At 37.9% G+C, this 12207-nt stretch overlaps 1 protein-coding gene across 2 annotated transcripts in view; it reads left to right on the top strand.

Annotated features, from left to right (window-relative positions):
• Positions 1 to 12207, top strand: part of LOC102541301 (UTP18 small subunit processome component) — a 38088-nt gene that overhangs the window by 7370 nt on the left and 18511 nt on the right. For both annotated transcript variants that reach the window (XR_012059523.1, XM_072938633.1), the window contains exons 5-10: positions 2522 to 2610; positions 4197 to 4322; positions 4423 to 4597; positions 8944 to 9044; positions 9328 to 9418; positions 11870 to 11993. Coding sequence is in view for 1 of the 2 variants with exons in the window: in XM_072938633.1 (XP_072794734.1) it covers positions 2522 to 2610; positions 4197 to 4322; positions 4423 to 4597; positions 8944 to 9044; positions 9328 to 9418; positions 11870 to 11993 (706 nt within the window). In the remaining variant the exon portion in view is untranslated. The remainder of the gene's footprint in view (positions 1 to 2521; positions 2611 to 4196; positions 4323 to 4422; positions 4598 to 8943; positions 9045 to 9327; positions 9419 to 11869; positions 11994 to 12207) is intronic.

Raw genomic sequence — 12207 nt, 5'->3', positions numbered from 1 at the left:
GATGCTCTGTGTCAGGGACCCAGGTTCACAGGGGTTCTGCCCTCTTCAGGCTGGGTTGTCCACAGTTGCCCGAGATGTGACTACAGGAGAAGACACAGGGGCTCACCAAGGGAGGTCTTCACTGGCCTGTCCTGGTGGTGGTGCATGATAATTTCACCTGTGTTTATTGGCCAGAACTCAGTCACGAGGCCACACTAACTGCATGGAATACCAAGAAATATAGTTTGTCTTTGTGCCCAGGAGAAAAAGGAAATGGATTAGGTCAGCAGTGAGCCAGTCTGTTACTATCTGGAATATCAAGTCTAATACCTTATTTTATTTATTTTTAGGGGGAGGTAATTAGGTTTATTTCTTTTTAGAGGAGGGACTGGGGATTGAACCCAGGACCTTGTGCATGCTAAGCATGCACTCTACCACTTGAGCTACACCCTTCCCCTCAAGTCTAATACCTTAATCGTACAGATGAGGGGAGTCAGGTTCAAAAAGCTCGAAGCGACTTGTCCAGGGTGTACTTACCAGCAGGGTGTTGACTTCCACCCCGCTTCACAGTTACCTCCAACATGTTGGTATTTTTACCTATAAATACTACACTGAGTATCTTTAAAAGAGAAGTACTTCCCCTTTAAACATAATTATAATGCTTTCGTCATACACTTTCAGAAATCAGTAGTAATTTCTTAATATTGTGGATTGTTTTAGTGTTGCTGTTTTGTTAAGTTAATCCTCCCTCCACTCCCGCCTCAGTCTTTTTAGTTTGCATTGTATTCTGCTTGGTCTTTATAGTTCTCTTTGAAGTTTTGGAAATTCTTGTCTATTATGTCTTCAAATATTGTTTTTGTTTTTTCTTTCCTTCTGGGATACCGGTTACACATATGTTAAATTTAAAAAAATATATATATTCTGTGTTCTTTTCTGTATTAGCTATCTTTTCGCTTTCTGTACTTCAGTCTGGATTTTTTTTTTTTGTGGATCCTTTTTTCAGACCATTAACTTACACTTCAGGTAATTTTGATATCCTGTTAAAAACATCCAGCTGGTGTTAAGCTTAATTACTGTGTTTTCAGTTCTAAAGTATCCATTTGGTTCTTTTTTTAAATAGTTTAGTTCTCTGGCTCAGTTCTGAGTCTTGTCTCTAATTATCTTGAATATGTTAAACAAAAATTTTAAACATAAAATTATTTTTTGTTATTATTTTTCCTTCCAAATTTATTAAGATATAATTGACATACAGCACTGTATTATAAGTTTAAGGTGTATAGCATGATGATGACTTATATATATCATGAAATGATTACCACAATAAGTTCTGTGAACATCTGTCATCTCACATACATACGAAGTTAAAGAAATAGAAAAAAAAATTTTTCCTCGTGATGAGAAGTCTTAGGATTTACTGTCTTAACAACTTTCATATATAATGTACAGCAGAGTTATACTTACCATGTTGTGCATTATATTCCTAGTAATTATTTCTCCTATAACTGGAAGTTGTACCTTTTGACTGCCTTCATGCAGTTCCCCCTCACTTTACCCCCTAGCCTCTGGTAACCACAAGTCTGATCTCTTTTTCTATGAATTTTAAACATAATCTTTTTAAAGTTTGTGTCTGGTAATTCCATTATCTAGATCTTCTATGAAAATTGTGTGTTTTTCCTTAAGTTTTAGGTCAAGTTATCTTACCCTGTCATTATTGACCTCGTTATATTTCATTGGAGAAAAATACTGCTGATTAATTAGAGGTCTTTGGCCAGAGGATTTGTGTGTTTGTTTATGGGTAGGTGGCCAAGGAGCACTAGCAGTCCCTGAGCATCTTATTCTAGTGAGGGAGTGTGAGGATTCATAGTTGGGTTTCAGCTGCTGGGAGATTTTCTCATAATTCTTTGTTTCACCTTTAATTTTATGTTACCCTTTTGTGGCAACAATCCAAAGCCTAGTAGTTTGCCAGACCATTTACCAACCTTAGAGGGCTTTTGATGCTAGTTTTTGCCTCCTTAACTCTACAGGTGTTTTAAAACCTCTGCTTAGCGTCTCAGCTTTCTTTACTGGGACCATCAGTCATCTCCAGGGGAAAAGCAGCCCTGTTACCTCTCTTTGGAGTTCAGATACATGGTTTGCTGACATTCAGCTCTCAGTCAGCTAGAAGTTCTAGCTCTTTTCCATGTGAGTTGTTAAGCTAGATCTGCTGTTCATCCTGTTGCCAATTTTGCCACAGTTTTAAATTAAATGCTGACTCTTATTACAACTTTATTTCATTTCATGTTGTTCTAGTCACCATCTGTGAATGTACATCTTTGGTTCCAGAGTTAGGCTTTGATTTTAACCATATACATTGAGGTCTTTGTCATCATTTCCTCTCCTTCAGATTTCTTTTGCTGTTTCACTTTTACCAATTGCAGATGCAATAAAATGATTGAGATTGGGAGACTCGGAGGGGAGGTGAGGTTTTAGTTACGGATGTTTGGTGTAGATAATGGCCATCTCATTGATTCTAAAGATCAGCCTGTGGATTTGTTTGACTTAGATGAAAGTGAAGAGGATGAAGATGATTTGTTGCAAAGGACTGGGAATTTCCTATCCACATCAGCCACTCTTCCTAAAGGCATCTTAAAGGTGAGAGTCAGTGAAATTGGACCTCTCTAGCTAATTAACTTTGAAATCCTGTATGCTTCCCAGTTACAAATGTGTTGACTCCATTTTTCTGGGGAATTAAATGTGCTTGCTATCATTTTTGCCTTGGTAAATATTTATGTTAGGTTTTTTCCTTTTGCAGAAGTGATGGTAAGATTAAATTATGTCCTCAGGAATCTTGGGAATCTGATTTGATTTTTCCTTTTGCATTTCTTGTCCTTTCTGTTAGTACCAGCCTAGTTCCTACTGCTGTCATCTCTCACCCAGTGCACTGCAGCTTTGTGACTAAACTCTCCATTTCCAAACTGGTCTTTCTACAGTAACCTGAGGGGTCTTTGAAAAATAAAACATCATGTTGTGTCACTTTTCACCGCTCTTTGAAAAATTTGTGAATTCCGTACTCTAGTCTACACTGCCTTTCACATGATCTGGCTTCTGCCTTATCCCTTTCCTCTTGTTCCTTACTCAGGCCACACAGGCCTTCTTTCTGTTTCTTGTACATGCCGACCCCTTTTTTCCTCTGAACTTTTGCTCTTGCTCATTCTTCTGCTTGTCTGTTCTTCAAACTGCCAGTGGCCAACTCATTCTTACCTTTCTGCTCAGATGACACCTGGAAACGTCTTTCCTGGCCATCCTATCTAAAGTGGCCTACTAGTTACTTTCTACTTCATCACTGTCTCTCTTGTTTATTGTGGTAACCAAGTGCTTACCCAGCACTTGCTTTGATATAATATCAATGACCAGATTTCTCTCTGACATAGGTATTTTTCCTCATTATAAAATGGTGGCATGTGTATTGGTTTTATGGGACCCTATTATAATAACTGTTAGAGTTATTTTGCTCATCCTATGAAGATAACTCACTTAATTCCATATAGGGTGAATTCACCCCTGTTAAAAATGCAGTCACCATTTGTAAATCGACTACATGTCAATAAAAAATAAGAATTAGAGTGAGCTAAAAAAGAAAATAATAATCACCATAAAATTTAACTTTGGTTTCCAACAAAACACACATAAGATACTTTGTTTTTTATATTAGTGAATTTTTAATGCAGAGGGGAAGACATGTAAAAACAGAAAAATAACTGAAAATAGTCCAAATGATGCATGAACTCATCACTACTTTAAACTAGCAACCATGTACCCTGAGAGAAGAACACAAGGAATTGCCAACCGTAGAACTGTGGGGATGCCTACCCAGTGCCTCTTACCTCTGTACCATGAATGCACAGGTGCCAGAGTAGGAGTTTTAAGTAAAATTTCTCTGGGCATAAAAGTCTCCTAACCCAAATGGATGTATGCTGGGGAAGTAACTATATTGTAACTATATTCTGGTGTTCTAAGGCCTTAGTGATTTAATCCCTTTCTTTGAAAGATGGTCAAAATGGATTCTTTTATAGCAGAATGACTTGCTGGTTGGTAGCAGAGCTGTGGTCTCCTGGTTACCATTGCAGTGCACTTTGTTCTGCATTGCAAACTACTTTATAGTGTTTTTTCTTCATGCTTTAAAGAAAATAATGTTAACCCATTTGAATTGATAAAATTCCAGTTTTATTTTTCTGTAGATGAAGAACTGCCAACACGCTAACGCTGAACGTCCTACCACTGCTCGGGTCTCGTCTGTGCAGTTCCATCCCTGTGCACAGGTTGTGATGGTCGCTGGACTAGATAACGCTGTATCGCTCTTTCAGGTGGGCGTTTTTAAATGAAGCATTGTAGTGAGAAGTGTTTATAGTCAGCGTACAGGGTTTGTGGAAGTAACCAAAAGGAACATTTTGTACTTCCTTATAGGTTGATGGAAAAACAAATCCTAAAATTCAGAGCATCTATTTCGAAAAGTTTCCAATCTTTAAGGCTTGTTTCAGTGCTAATGGAGAAGAGGTTTTAGCCACGAGCACTCACAGCAAAGTTCTTTATGTCTATGATATGCTGGCTGGAAAGCTAATTCCTGTGCATCAAGTCAGAGGTAAGGTTTCTATTGAACACGTAGCTGAGTCCTCCCCTGTCCCCACCCTCCAGCCCACAGCTGAGTTCATTTAACAGTACTTACAACCACTTTTTTTCCCCTCCCCATAGAATTCTTAAAAATAAGTTTCTTTGGTTTTAGTATTTGGAAAATATTCTGTTATTGATACAATATGGTTGAATGAAAACAGTGAACTGACTTTTTTTTTAAACATTTATTTTGTTGGGGGTAATTAGGTTTATTTATTTATTCATTTTTATGGCGGTCCTGGGGATTGAACCCAGGACCTTGTAATTGTGCCTGCTAAGCACACACTCTACCACTGAGCTATATCCTTCCCCTTGAACTGACTTTTTATTAAGCACTTAGGAGAAAACCATAATTTGAAAATAAATATTCTCCTAGACCAGAAAAACAGTTGCAAATACGGCTGTAAATTAGCAAATTGCTACACCAGAAAGAGCATGAGCCTGGGAGTTAGAAGACCTGGGTTCTAATCATTTCACTTTTCTCATCTTCAGGAAATTTGGAAACCTCCAGTTCTATGTTTGTTCTAATAGAATTTTGGTTTGCATTTAAAGGAAGTAAAGCACTGCTTTTGGAGGTTGTAATGTATTTTAAAGAATGAGCTACTTAAAAAATACCTTTTTTTATCAGATGAAAATTTATCTTTCCCTTGCGTTCTCCTACCGCTTTTACCACAAAATATAGAGACACCTTCATGAATCCTTTGGGAAGCAGAGTCACTGTAATGAAGTTGGTTGGGTTAACGTTATAAATCAGGGCGCTGGCGTCGGCATGGGCTGCGGCTCCCTGGCAGTGTCCCTGTTGAACTGCACATGTGTGGGGCGGTAAAGGACAGGACTTGCTCTGTACAGCCTTTGTTCTACTAGTGGTTTAAGTGAGTAAGGCCAAGTTTAGAAACATTTATGCTGTTTATTTTCAGTGTTTGTGGTCTTTCCTTTCCTGTGTTTCTGACGCTTTTAGTGATCCTTTTGAAGTAGGTTCTCAATTTATCTATTTATGCTTTAAACTAGTGCTTTTCAAACATGTACTTGCATATAAATCACCTGGGGCTCTTGTTAAGGTGCAGGTTTTGATTCCGTTGTTCTGAGGGGGGCCTGATTCTGCGTTTCTAACAAGCTCTCAGATGGTGCTGACGCTGCTGATCCACGGACCTCCCTTTGAGTTCACTATCTTAAACCATCTCATTTTGAAACAGAAAACAACATGTAGTAGTTATCATTCATAAATATTATTCCACTAATCAAGAGGAATGGGCTTTGGTCCTTCCTGCATTGCATCTTCCTGGGAAAAGCAGACCAGAGGTGGCTGAAATCTGGTAGTTACCGGTGTCCACTGTGGATTCACGAATGTGCAGGGGTGTGTATTCGACCACCAGCTTCTAAGACATGGCAGTTATCTTTCCCTTCTAATATTTTTTCTTTTCTTCCCTCAATAAGCGTAACTTGGTAATAATGATGATGATGATAATAGTAATGATAAATCAAATGTATTTCTTTTTTGGTGATACGTTATTGAATATAATCGCAGTTTCTTGTTATAAAACACTGTAACTCAAGAAATTAATTAAAGACAGCAGAACAAGGGGGGAAAGTTGCTGACAAGTTAGGATATACAAGCCTTATATGTCTGCAAACTCTGGGCTGTCATAAATGCAGATCTGAAAAATGAAGAGTATAGAGTTGATGCATTCTGAAGAATTGTAAACTGATGATTTGTTCCATTAACCTGTCAGAGTTCATAAAGTGGGGTTCATGGACTCTTTAAAATTCAAGGGTCTGTGAAGTTGGATAAGAAAAACATGACATCTTTATTTTCACTAACCTCTAACTGAAATTTAGCATTTGCTTCAGTTATGAAAGTTTTAAACAACTGTTGTTTTGAGAACGGGATCAGAACGCTTCACCAGACTGGTACCCAGAAAGGTTAAGAAGCACAAATTACCAGTTCAAACTCCAGAAGCGGTGTCTGTTCCCTCATTTAGAAGGACAGTTCTCAAAAGAGCTCTCTTGCTCTAGGTAAACATAAAGAACTTGATGGTTGGGGAATAAAGTTTTTGGTCAGGCAGCCATTATGATTTCTAGCATTTTGGTATGGTCATCACTGAGCTTCAGCTTTCTTTCTGTAAAGTCGAGCGTCATAAATATTAAAAGAGAATTTTTGAGAGCTCCTAAGCTAAGCACCTGCCCCATGGTGAATATTCCACCATGGGTAACTGCTGTCATTGTTAAGAACAGCGTATAATCTATCTGATGATAGTCCACTTCCCATCCTGTGGAATTTGACTCTATTCTAATTAAATTGGCCATTCTTTTTCTTATCAGTTGCTCAGCTGTTGACCTAAAAATCTCATTTCCTAATCTATAAAAACATTTGTATCTGACATCTTTAAAATTCTGTCTCTTGTTTCTCAAGGCCATATTGTAAATTTTATCTGACTTCTATTTTGAAGGGTCCAGCGTTTGTAAAAAGCACTTATAATATTGATATTAGCATTTATTATCACTATTTTTTGTGAGGTTAAAAGCAAAATGCTGTATACACATAACTAGTAAAATACACTGCAAGCTTTGGGTGAAAATATGGGTATCTTTCTTATTTTTCCAATTAATTGCTAAAGCAACTACCTGTCCTTATTTGTTGGAAGTCTGGTATTTCCTTCTTGAAGACAACTCTCTCTCCTGAATTGCCCCAAAACAACGGGCTTACTCAGGCCAAAAGGACAAGGTCTTTCCCTGAAGGCAGAGAGCAGTGGACTGTGTGATGAGTCCTCTGGCATTTTGCCTCTGTTGCTGCCACACTGGTTCTGTGTTCACACTAGTGCTGCACCATGTGAGGGATCTTTGTTTACTGTTGTCCTTGCGGTATCTGTGCCGTCTGCAGTCCTCCAGGACCGTGGTGGTGCCCAGCTGTAGATTCCAAGGTGAACACTTAGTTCTGTCTCACGTTCCCACTGTCTGGTGCTGTGCCATTAGGATTAGGTCTGGAGGGGTTTGCAGCTGTAACCTCGCACTGTGCTGGATGAGCCTCCTTCCCCTGCTTCATCGTGCAGTGATCCTTTCCTTACAGTTGGAGTTGTTTCTGTATACTGCAGTCACCACGTAATACGTGCCCCAAATGTGGGATGAATACTTCCCTTAGGAGGAATAGAATCACTGTGAAGAGGATTGGTCATCCTGCAGAAGTGACGCCAGTAATTGGAAATACGTGTCTGGATTGATTCCAATCAAGAAACCTAGGGTGTAGGCTCTGGAGGGGGGGCTAGCATGGGAGGCCCAGTTCTGCAGTGCTGTGAACCATCTAAAGACTGTTAGAGGCACAGAGTATGTCTGTGGGACCTTTAGCCATCACTTTCCTTTGAGGGAGGGGAGCAAGTGCTCATCACTGAATTTTTCTAAATTTTCTTTTTTCTGATTACTATTTTAACTTAGAAACTTAAAATTTTTTAATCTATCATTTTTGACTGGGCCTTACATTCACGTGGTATAAAGAACCCAGTGCGTACACAGGGGATAGTGAAAATTCTCTTCTGCTGTCACCTTGACTACCTACTTCCCTTCCCTGGAAGTGTAGCCACTTACAGCCTTTGTTTATGTATCCTTTCTATCAGGCAGCTCTTTAATAAGTAAGTTGGCTCTATAAGCCTTAGAAGGAGTCTCCTGCATAGTCAGTATGAACCTTTTAGGCATAAAAAAATAAGTCCTTTCATAAGTAAGTAAATTGACTGTCTGGTCTATATGCTTAGCTCGTGTGATTTGGTTACATGAGTCACGTTTTGAGAAGCTAATCAACTCTTGAATACACTGACACGTGGTTTTGTTTTGCTTTTTCTTTTTGGATCCACAGAATTAAGAATTAGAGTCCCATTCATCGTGGGATGTTTAGTAGGTGGCCAGCAGCTAGTTTCTGCATATTATCATGTTTTAGCTGTCTGTATTGGCAGTGTATTTCCCTTCTGGTAATGAACGTCGTGACAGAGAAGTATAATTTATCCTTTTAGTTAATTACAGGTATTGCTGTGTACATTTGGAAAATCAGTCAATAAGTTTTCTGTTTGGAGAGCTGGATCGCTGGCATGCAATTAAAATGGTGAATGTTAAGCAAGACAAAGAACAGAAGGTTGCTAAGCATTTTGTGGTGACCTTATGTTTGGGTCATACTTGATGATGCATGGGGTCAGATCTATTCAGAGTCTGAGCCTAGGTTTTATTTAATGTGAGGCTGTTAAGACGTTTTAAAAAAGCAAGAAACTCTCAATTGTGAGTGAAAAGTAGCTTTACTGCAAACCATATTAATCCTTATTAATTCATCTCTCCTCTTAGGTTTGAAGGAGAAGATAGTGAGGAGCTTTGAAGTCTCCCCAGATGGGTCCTTCTTGCTTATAAATGGTGTTGCTGGATATTTACATTTGTTGTCAATGAAGGTGAACCATTATTGGTTGTTGCTTGTTCTTTAGGATAAGACTTTAGTGTTGGGAGAGTCTTAAACCATCACTCCTGGTGTCCTTAAGTCAGCATCTCCAGTAGAGGAACATAGGGGAACTTGGGGAGAAGTTGTGGCATTTGGGGGAGAACTTTAGAGTATAAGGAAAAACAAAGTTGAATAGGTGCCACAAAATAGAGAACTAGATTGTTTGTATTTGACATATTGTGATTCTCCTGTGAACCTCCTAACAGTTTGATAAGTAGTATTTATCATTCTTTCAGACTAAAGAACTAATTGGTAGCATGAAAATTAATGGAAGGATTGCAGCATCCACATTCTCTTCAGACAGTAAGAAAGTATATGCCTCTTCAGGTAAGTTAATGACAAGCTTCCGAGAAGCTTCAGATGTGTTTAACTGTCAGATTTCACCAAAACTGTTTTTGATTTTAGACTTTTTTTTTTGCTAGTAAGAAAGTCATTTTTATTTTTAGAATTTATTTTTTGTTGCCGTTTGCCTTCTCACTTTCCAGCTAGTAATAGTGAAGGGTTAACCACTTAATGTGCGCTGTTTGGGGAAAAGATTGGAAGAAAATGCATATTTAGACGATGATTCATTCTATGACTTTCTTATTTTCTTTTTGAAAATTGCTGAGAATCATCACCCCTTTTCTTTTAGCCCCTTTTGACTTGAGTAATATTTGGAATTTTCTTCATTATTGCCTGAAAACAGTTCCGATCTCATCCTGACATTTCTGTAGTACTGTTGACCCTCTTTATTACCCCTGATGGTTTCTAATCTTGTGCTTTTCTGCTGGCCTTCCAGGCTGTCCCATGTCATCTGACCCTTTTCCTAAAGGGGCCATCACAAGCTCAGCATAGCTCATGCTGTTTGGTAGTGGGAGGCATCAGAGTGGTTCTGCCAATTATATGGTATTCTTCAATCTGTACAGGACTTTTTAGCATAACTTTTATTTTACCTCAGCTAGAAGCATTTGATAATATAGCATTACTTTTTTTTTAAGTTATAAAAACTTATTTAAAAACAGGATTAAATTTAGCATTAAGTTAGCATTAAATTTAAGTTTTGTTTTGGTTTTGTCCCAGAATCAAACTTTTTTAAGATTTAGTTACTTAGATTTGTAGTTTTTAATCAACTAATGTAAGAATGTCAGGAGCATCTATATTTTCTATATTGTGCTAGGTTTTCCTAGAGGTAAGGAATAAATACTGGTTCAGAGTAATAATGTTCCTCATAAATGGCCCTTGGATCCTAGGAGAGTCAGAGTTGGGGACAGGAGGTGCAGGGTCAGCAGAGGTACTGAAGTTTGGTGTATGAATTGATGCAGATGTTAAATATTTATAGATTTGGTCACCACCATGGAGGCCTAATTTACCATAAGAAGGGTCCTAAAAGCAGAGGAGGAATAATAAAAGTTGAGCCTTGGTAGGTTAGGGGTTAACTGTATTTTGATTGGTCTTCTCCCCTCCTCCCCTTCCTCTCTTTTTCTTCTGTAAGGAGTGGTTTTATGTGAGTGGCATATTGTTCATAATATATTGTTACATATATAAAGAATATTTTGATAGGAGGAGTGTTGAAGTGTTACTCCTTATCTTTTCAACATAACCAGGTTTCTCTTTTTGTTTCCTTATGGATTAATCATTGCTGCTTTTGCTGTAAGTCATCATCAACTCATGACCATTTAATGTACTTACTTTAGGTGATATTCTGCCCTTGATCTGATCCCTTCCCACTTCAGTCTGTTGCTAGCTAGCTAATCTTTAAATACCTTCCTGTATTGAACCATTACCTGCAGACAGACATAAAGGTTTTAAATTTTGACCCTACTAAATTTTTTTCAAATTACATATTTCACTTTCACCTAACCTAAACCTTTATGCCAGCCTGGGCCATTTTATTTGTTCATGAAGTAGTTGAAACAGTGAGATTCATTGAATTCTCATTGGGAAGATAATAGTCTAGAAGGATATTGAAGGGTGAACCTTAGAGCAATATCCACAGAAGAGAAAGATGAAGGAGATGAGTGAGGGAGCACCTTTGAGGTGGGTAAAGGAACATTGTACAGGTGATGGGTGTGAGAAAGAGGGTATCATCAATATGGAGTCCAAAGGAGAGAAAAGAATAAGGACTACTTCTGGCAATTAAATGGCCGTTTCATGAAAATATTTGTGTTCTCTTCAGATTTGATATCCTTTATCTTTCATACATTCTCCCTTCTCTATACTGTTTGTGCTTATCACTCACATTTAGCATTTCTTATTATTTAAATGACTTGGTGATAGATAACTTGTGATAGATAACACCTTCCTAATTAAATTGTAAGTTCCTCATGGCCTTGATCAGTTCATTCTTTCACTTCCTTCTCCGTTACCACGTTCATCATTAGTTTGGTATCTAAATCACCTAGTCTTACGTATAAGGTGCTCTAATACCTATTGATAGATATTGGCAGACCTGTGCTGGTGGGTAGTTTGGTTTTTGCTTTTTCAAGTTTTGTCCAGCAGTTTTTCTGAGTGAAATGTAGACATGTCTTTAAAAGCTCAACTCAAGACAAGAGTTTGTGATTTTCACTTCTAAATCTAAAAATACTGTTTATTAATGACAAATGAGGATGCAGTTTTTCTGTATGTGGAAATGTACTCAAGAAGTATTTTTAGGCCAGTTTTCCAGACCTTGGACATTTATATGTAGGTCTTTATTTGTAGTCCCTTGTACTACTAAAGAGGGACTAAGAATGGTCAGTTCAGTTGCCTTTCAAGTTTAAAGCAAAATTAACCAAACCCTTTCTTGACTCTTTCATTCAGGGGATGGGGAAGTTTATGTTTGGGATGTGAACTCTAGGAAGTGCCTTAACAGATTTGTTGATGAAGGCAGTTTATATGGATTAAGCATTGCCACATCTAGGAATGGACAGTACGTGGCTTGTGGGTAAGTAAAAAGAGATTTCTGGTAAGCTTTAATTACCTTTTGCTAATGAGAAGATACTGAAGAATTGAGTATCCTAGGTGGTGCTTGAGTAGTTCTGTTTATAAACTGTTCAGTAATATGAAATTGATAAACCGAGGTCTGTTACATTTTATCATCTTAATAATGTTTGTTAATATTTGTGTTTAATAATATTAATGGCAGTGTTTTAGTTCTT

This window comes from Vicugna pacos, chromosome 16 (assembly GCF_048564905.1).
Source record: "Vicugna pacos chromosome 16, VicPac4, whole genome shotgun sequence".
Taxonomy (NCBI): domain Eukaryota; kingdom Metazoa; phylum Chordata; class Mammalia; order Artiodactyla; family Camelidae; genus Vicugna; species Vicugna pacos.
The sequence above is the reverse complement of the archived record's forward strand: the minus strand, read 5'-3'. Positions and strand labels throughout refer to the sequence as shown.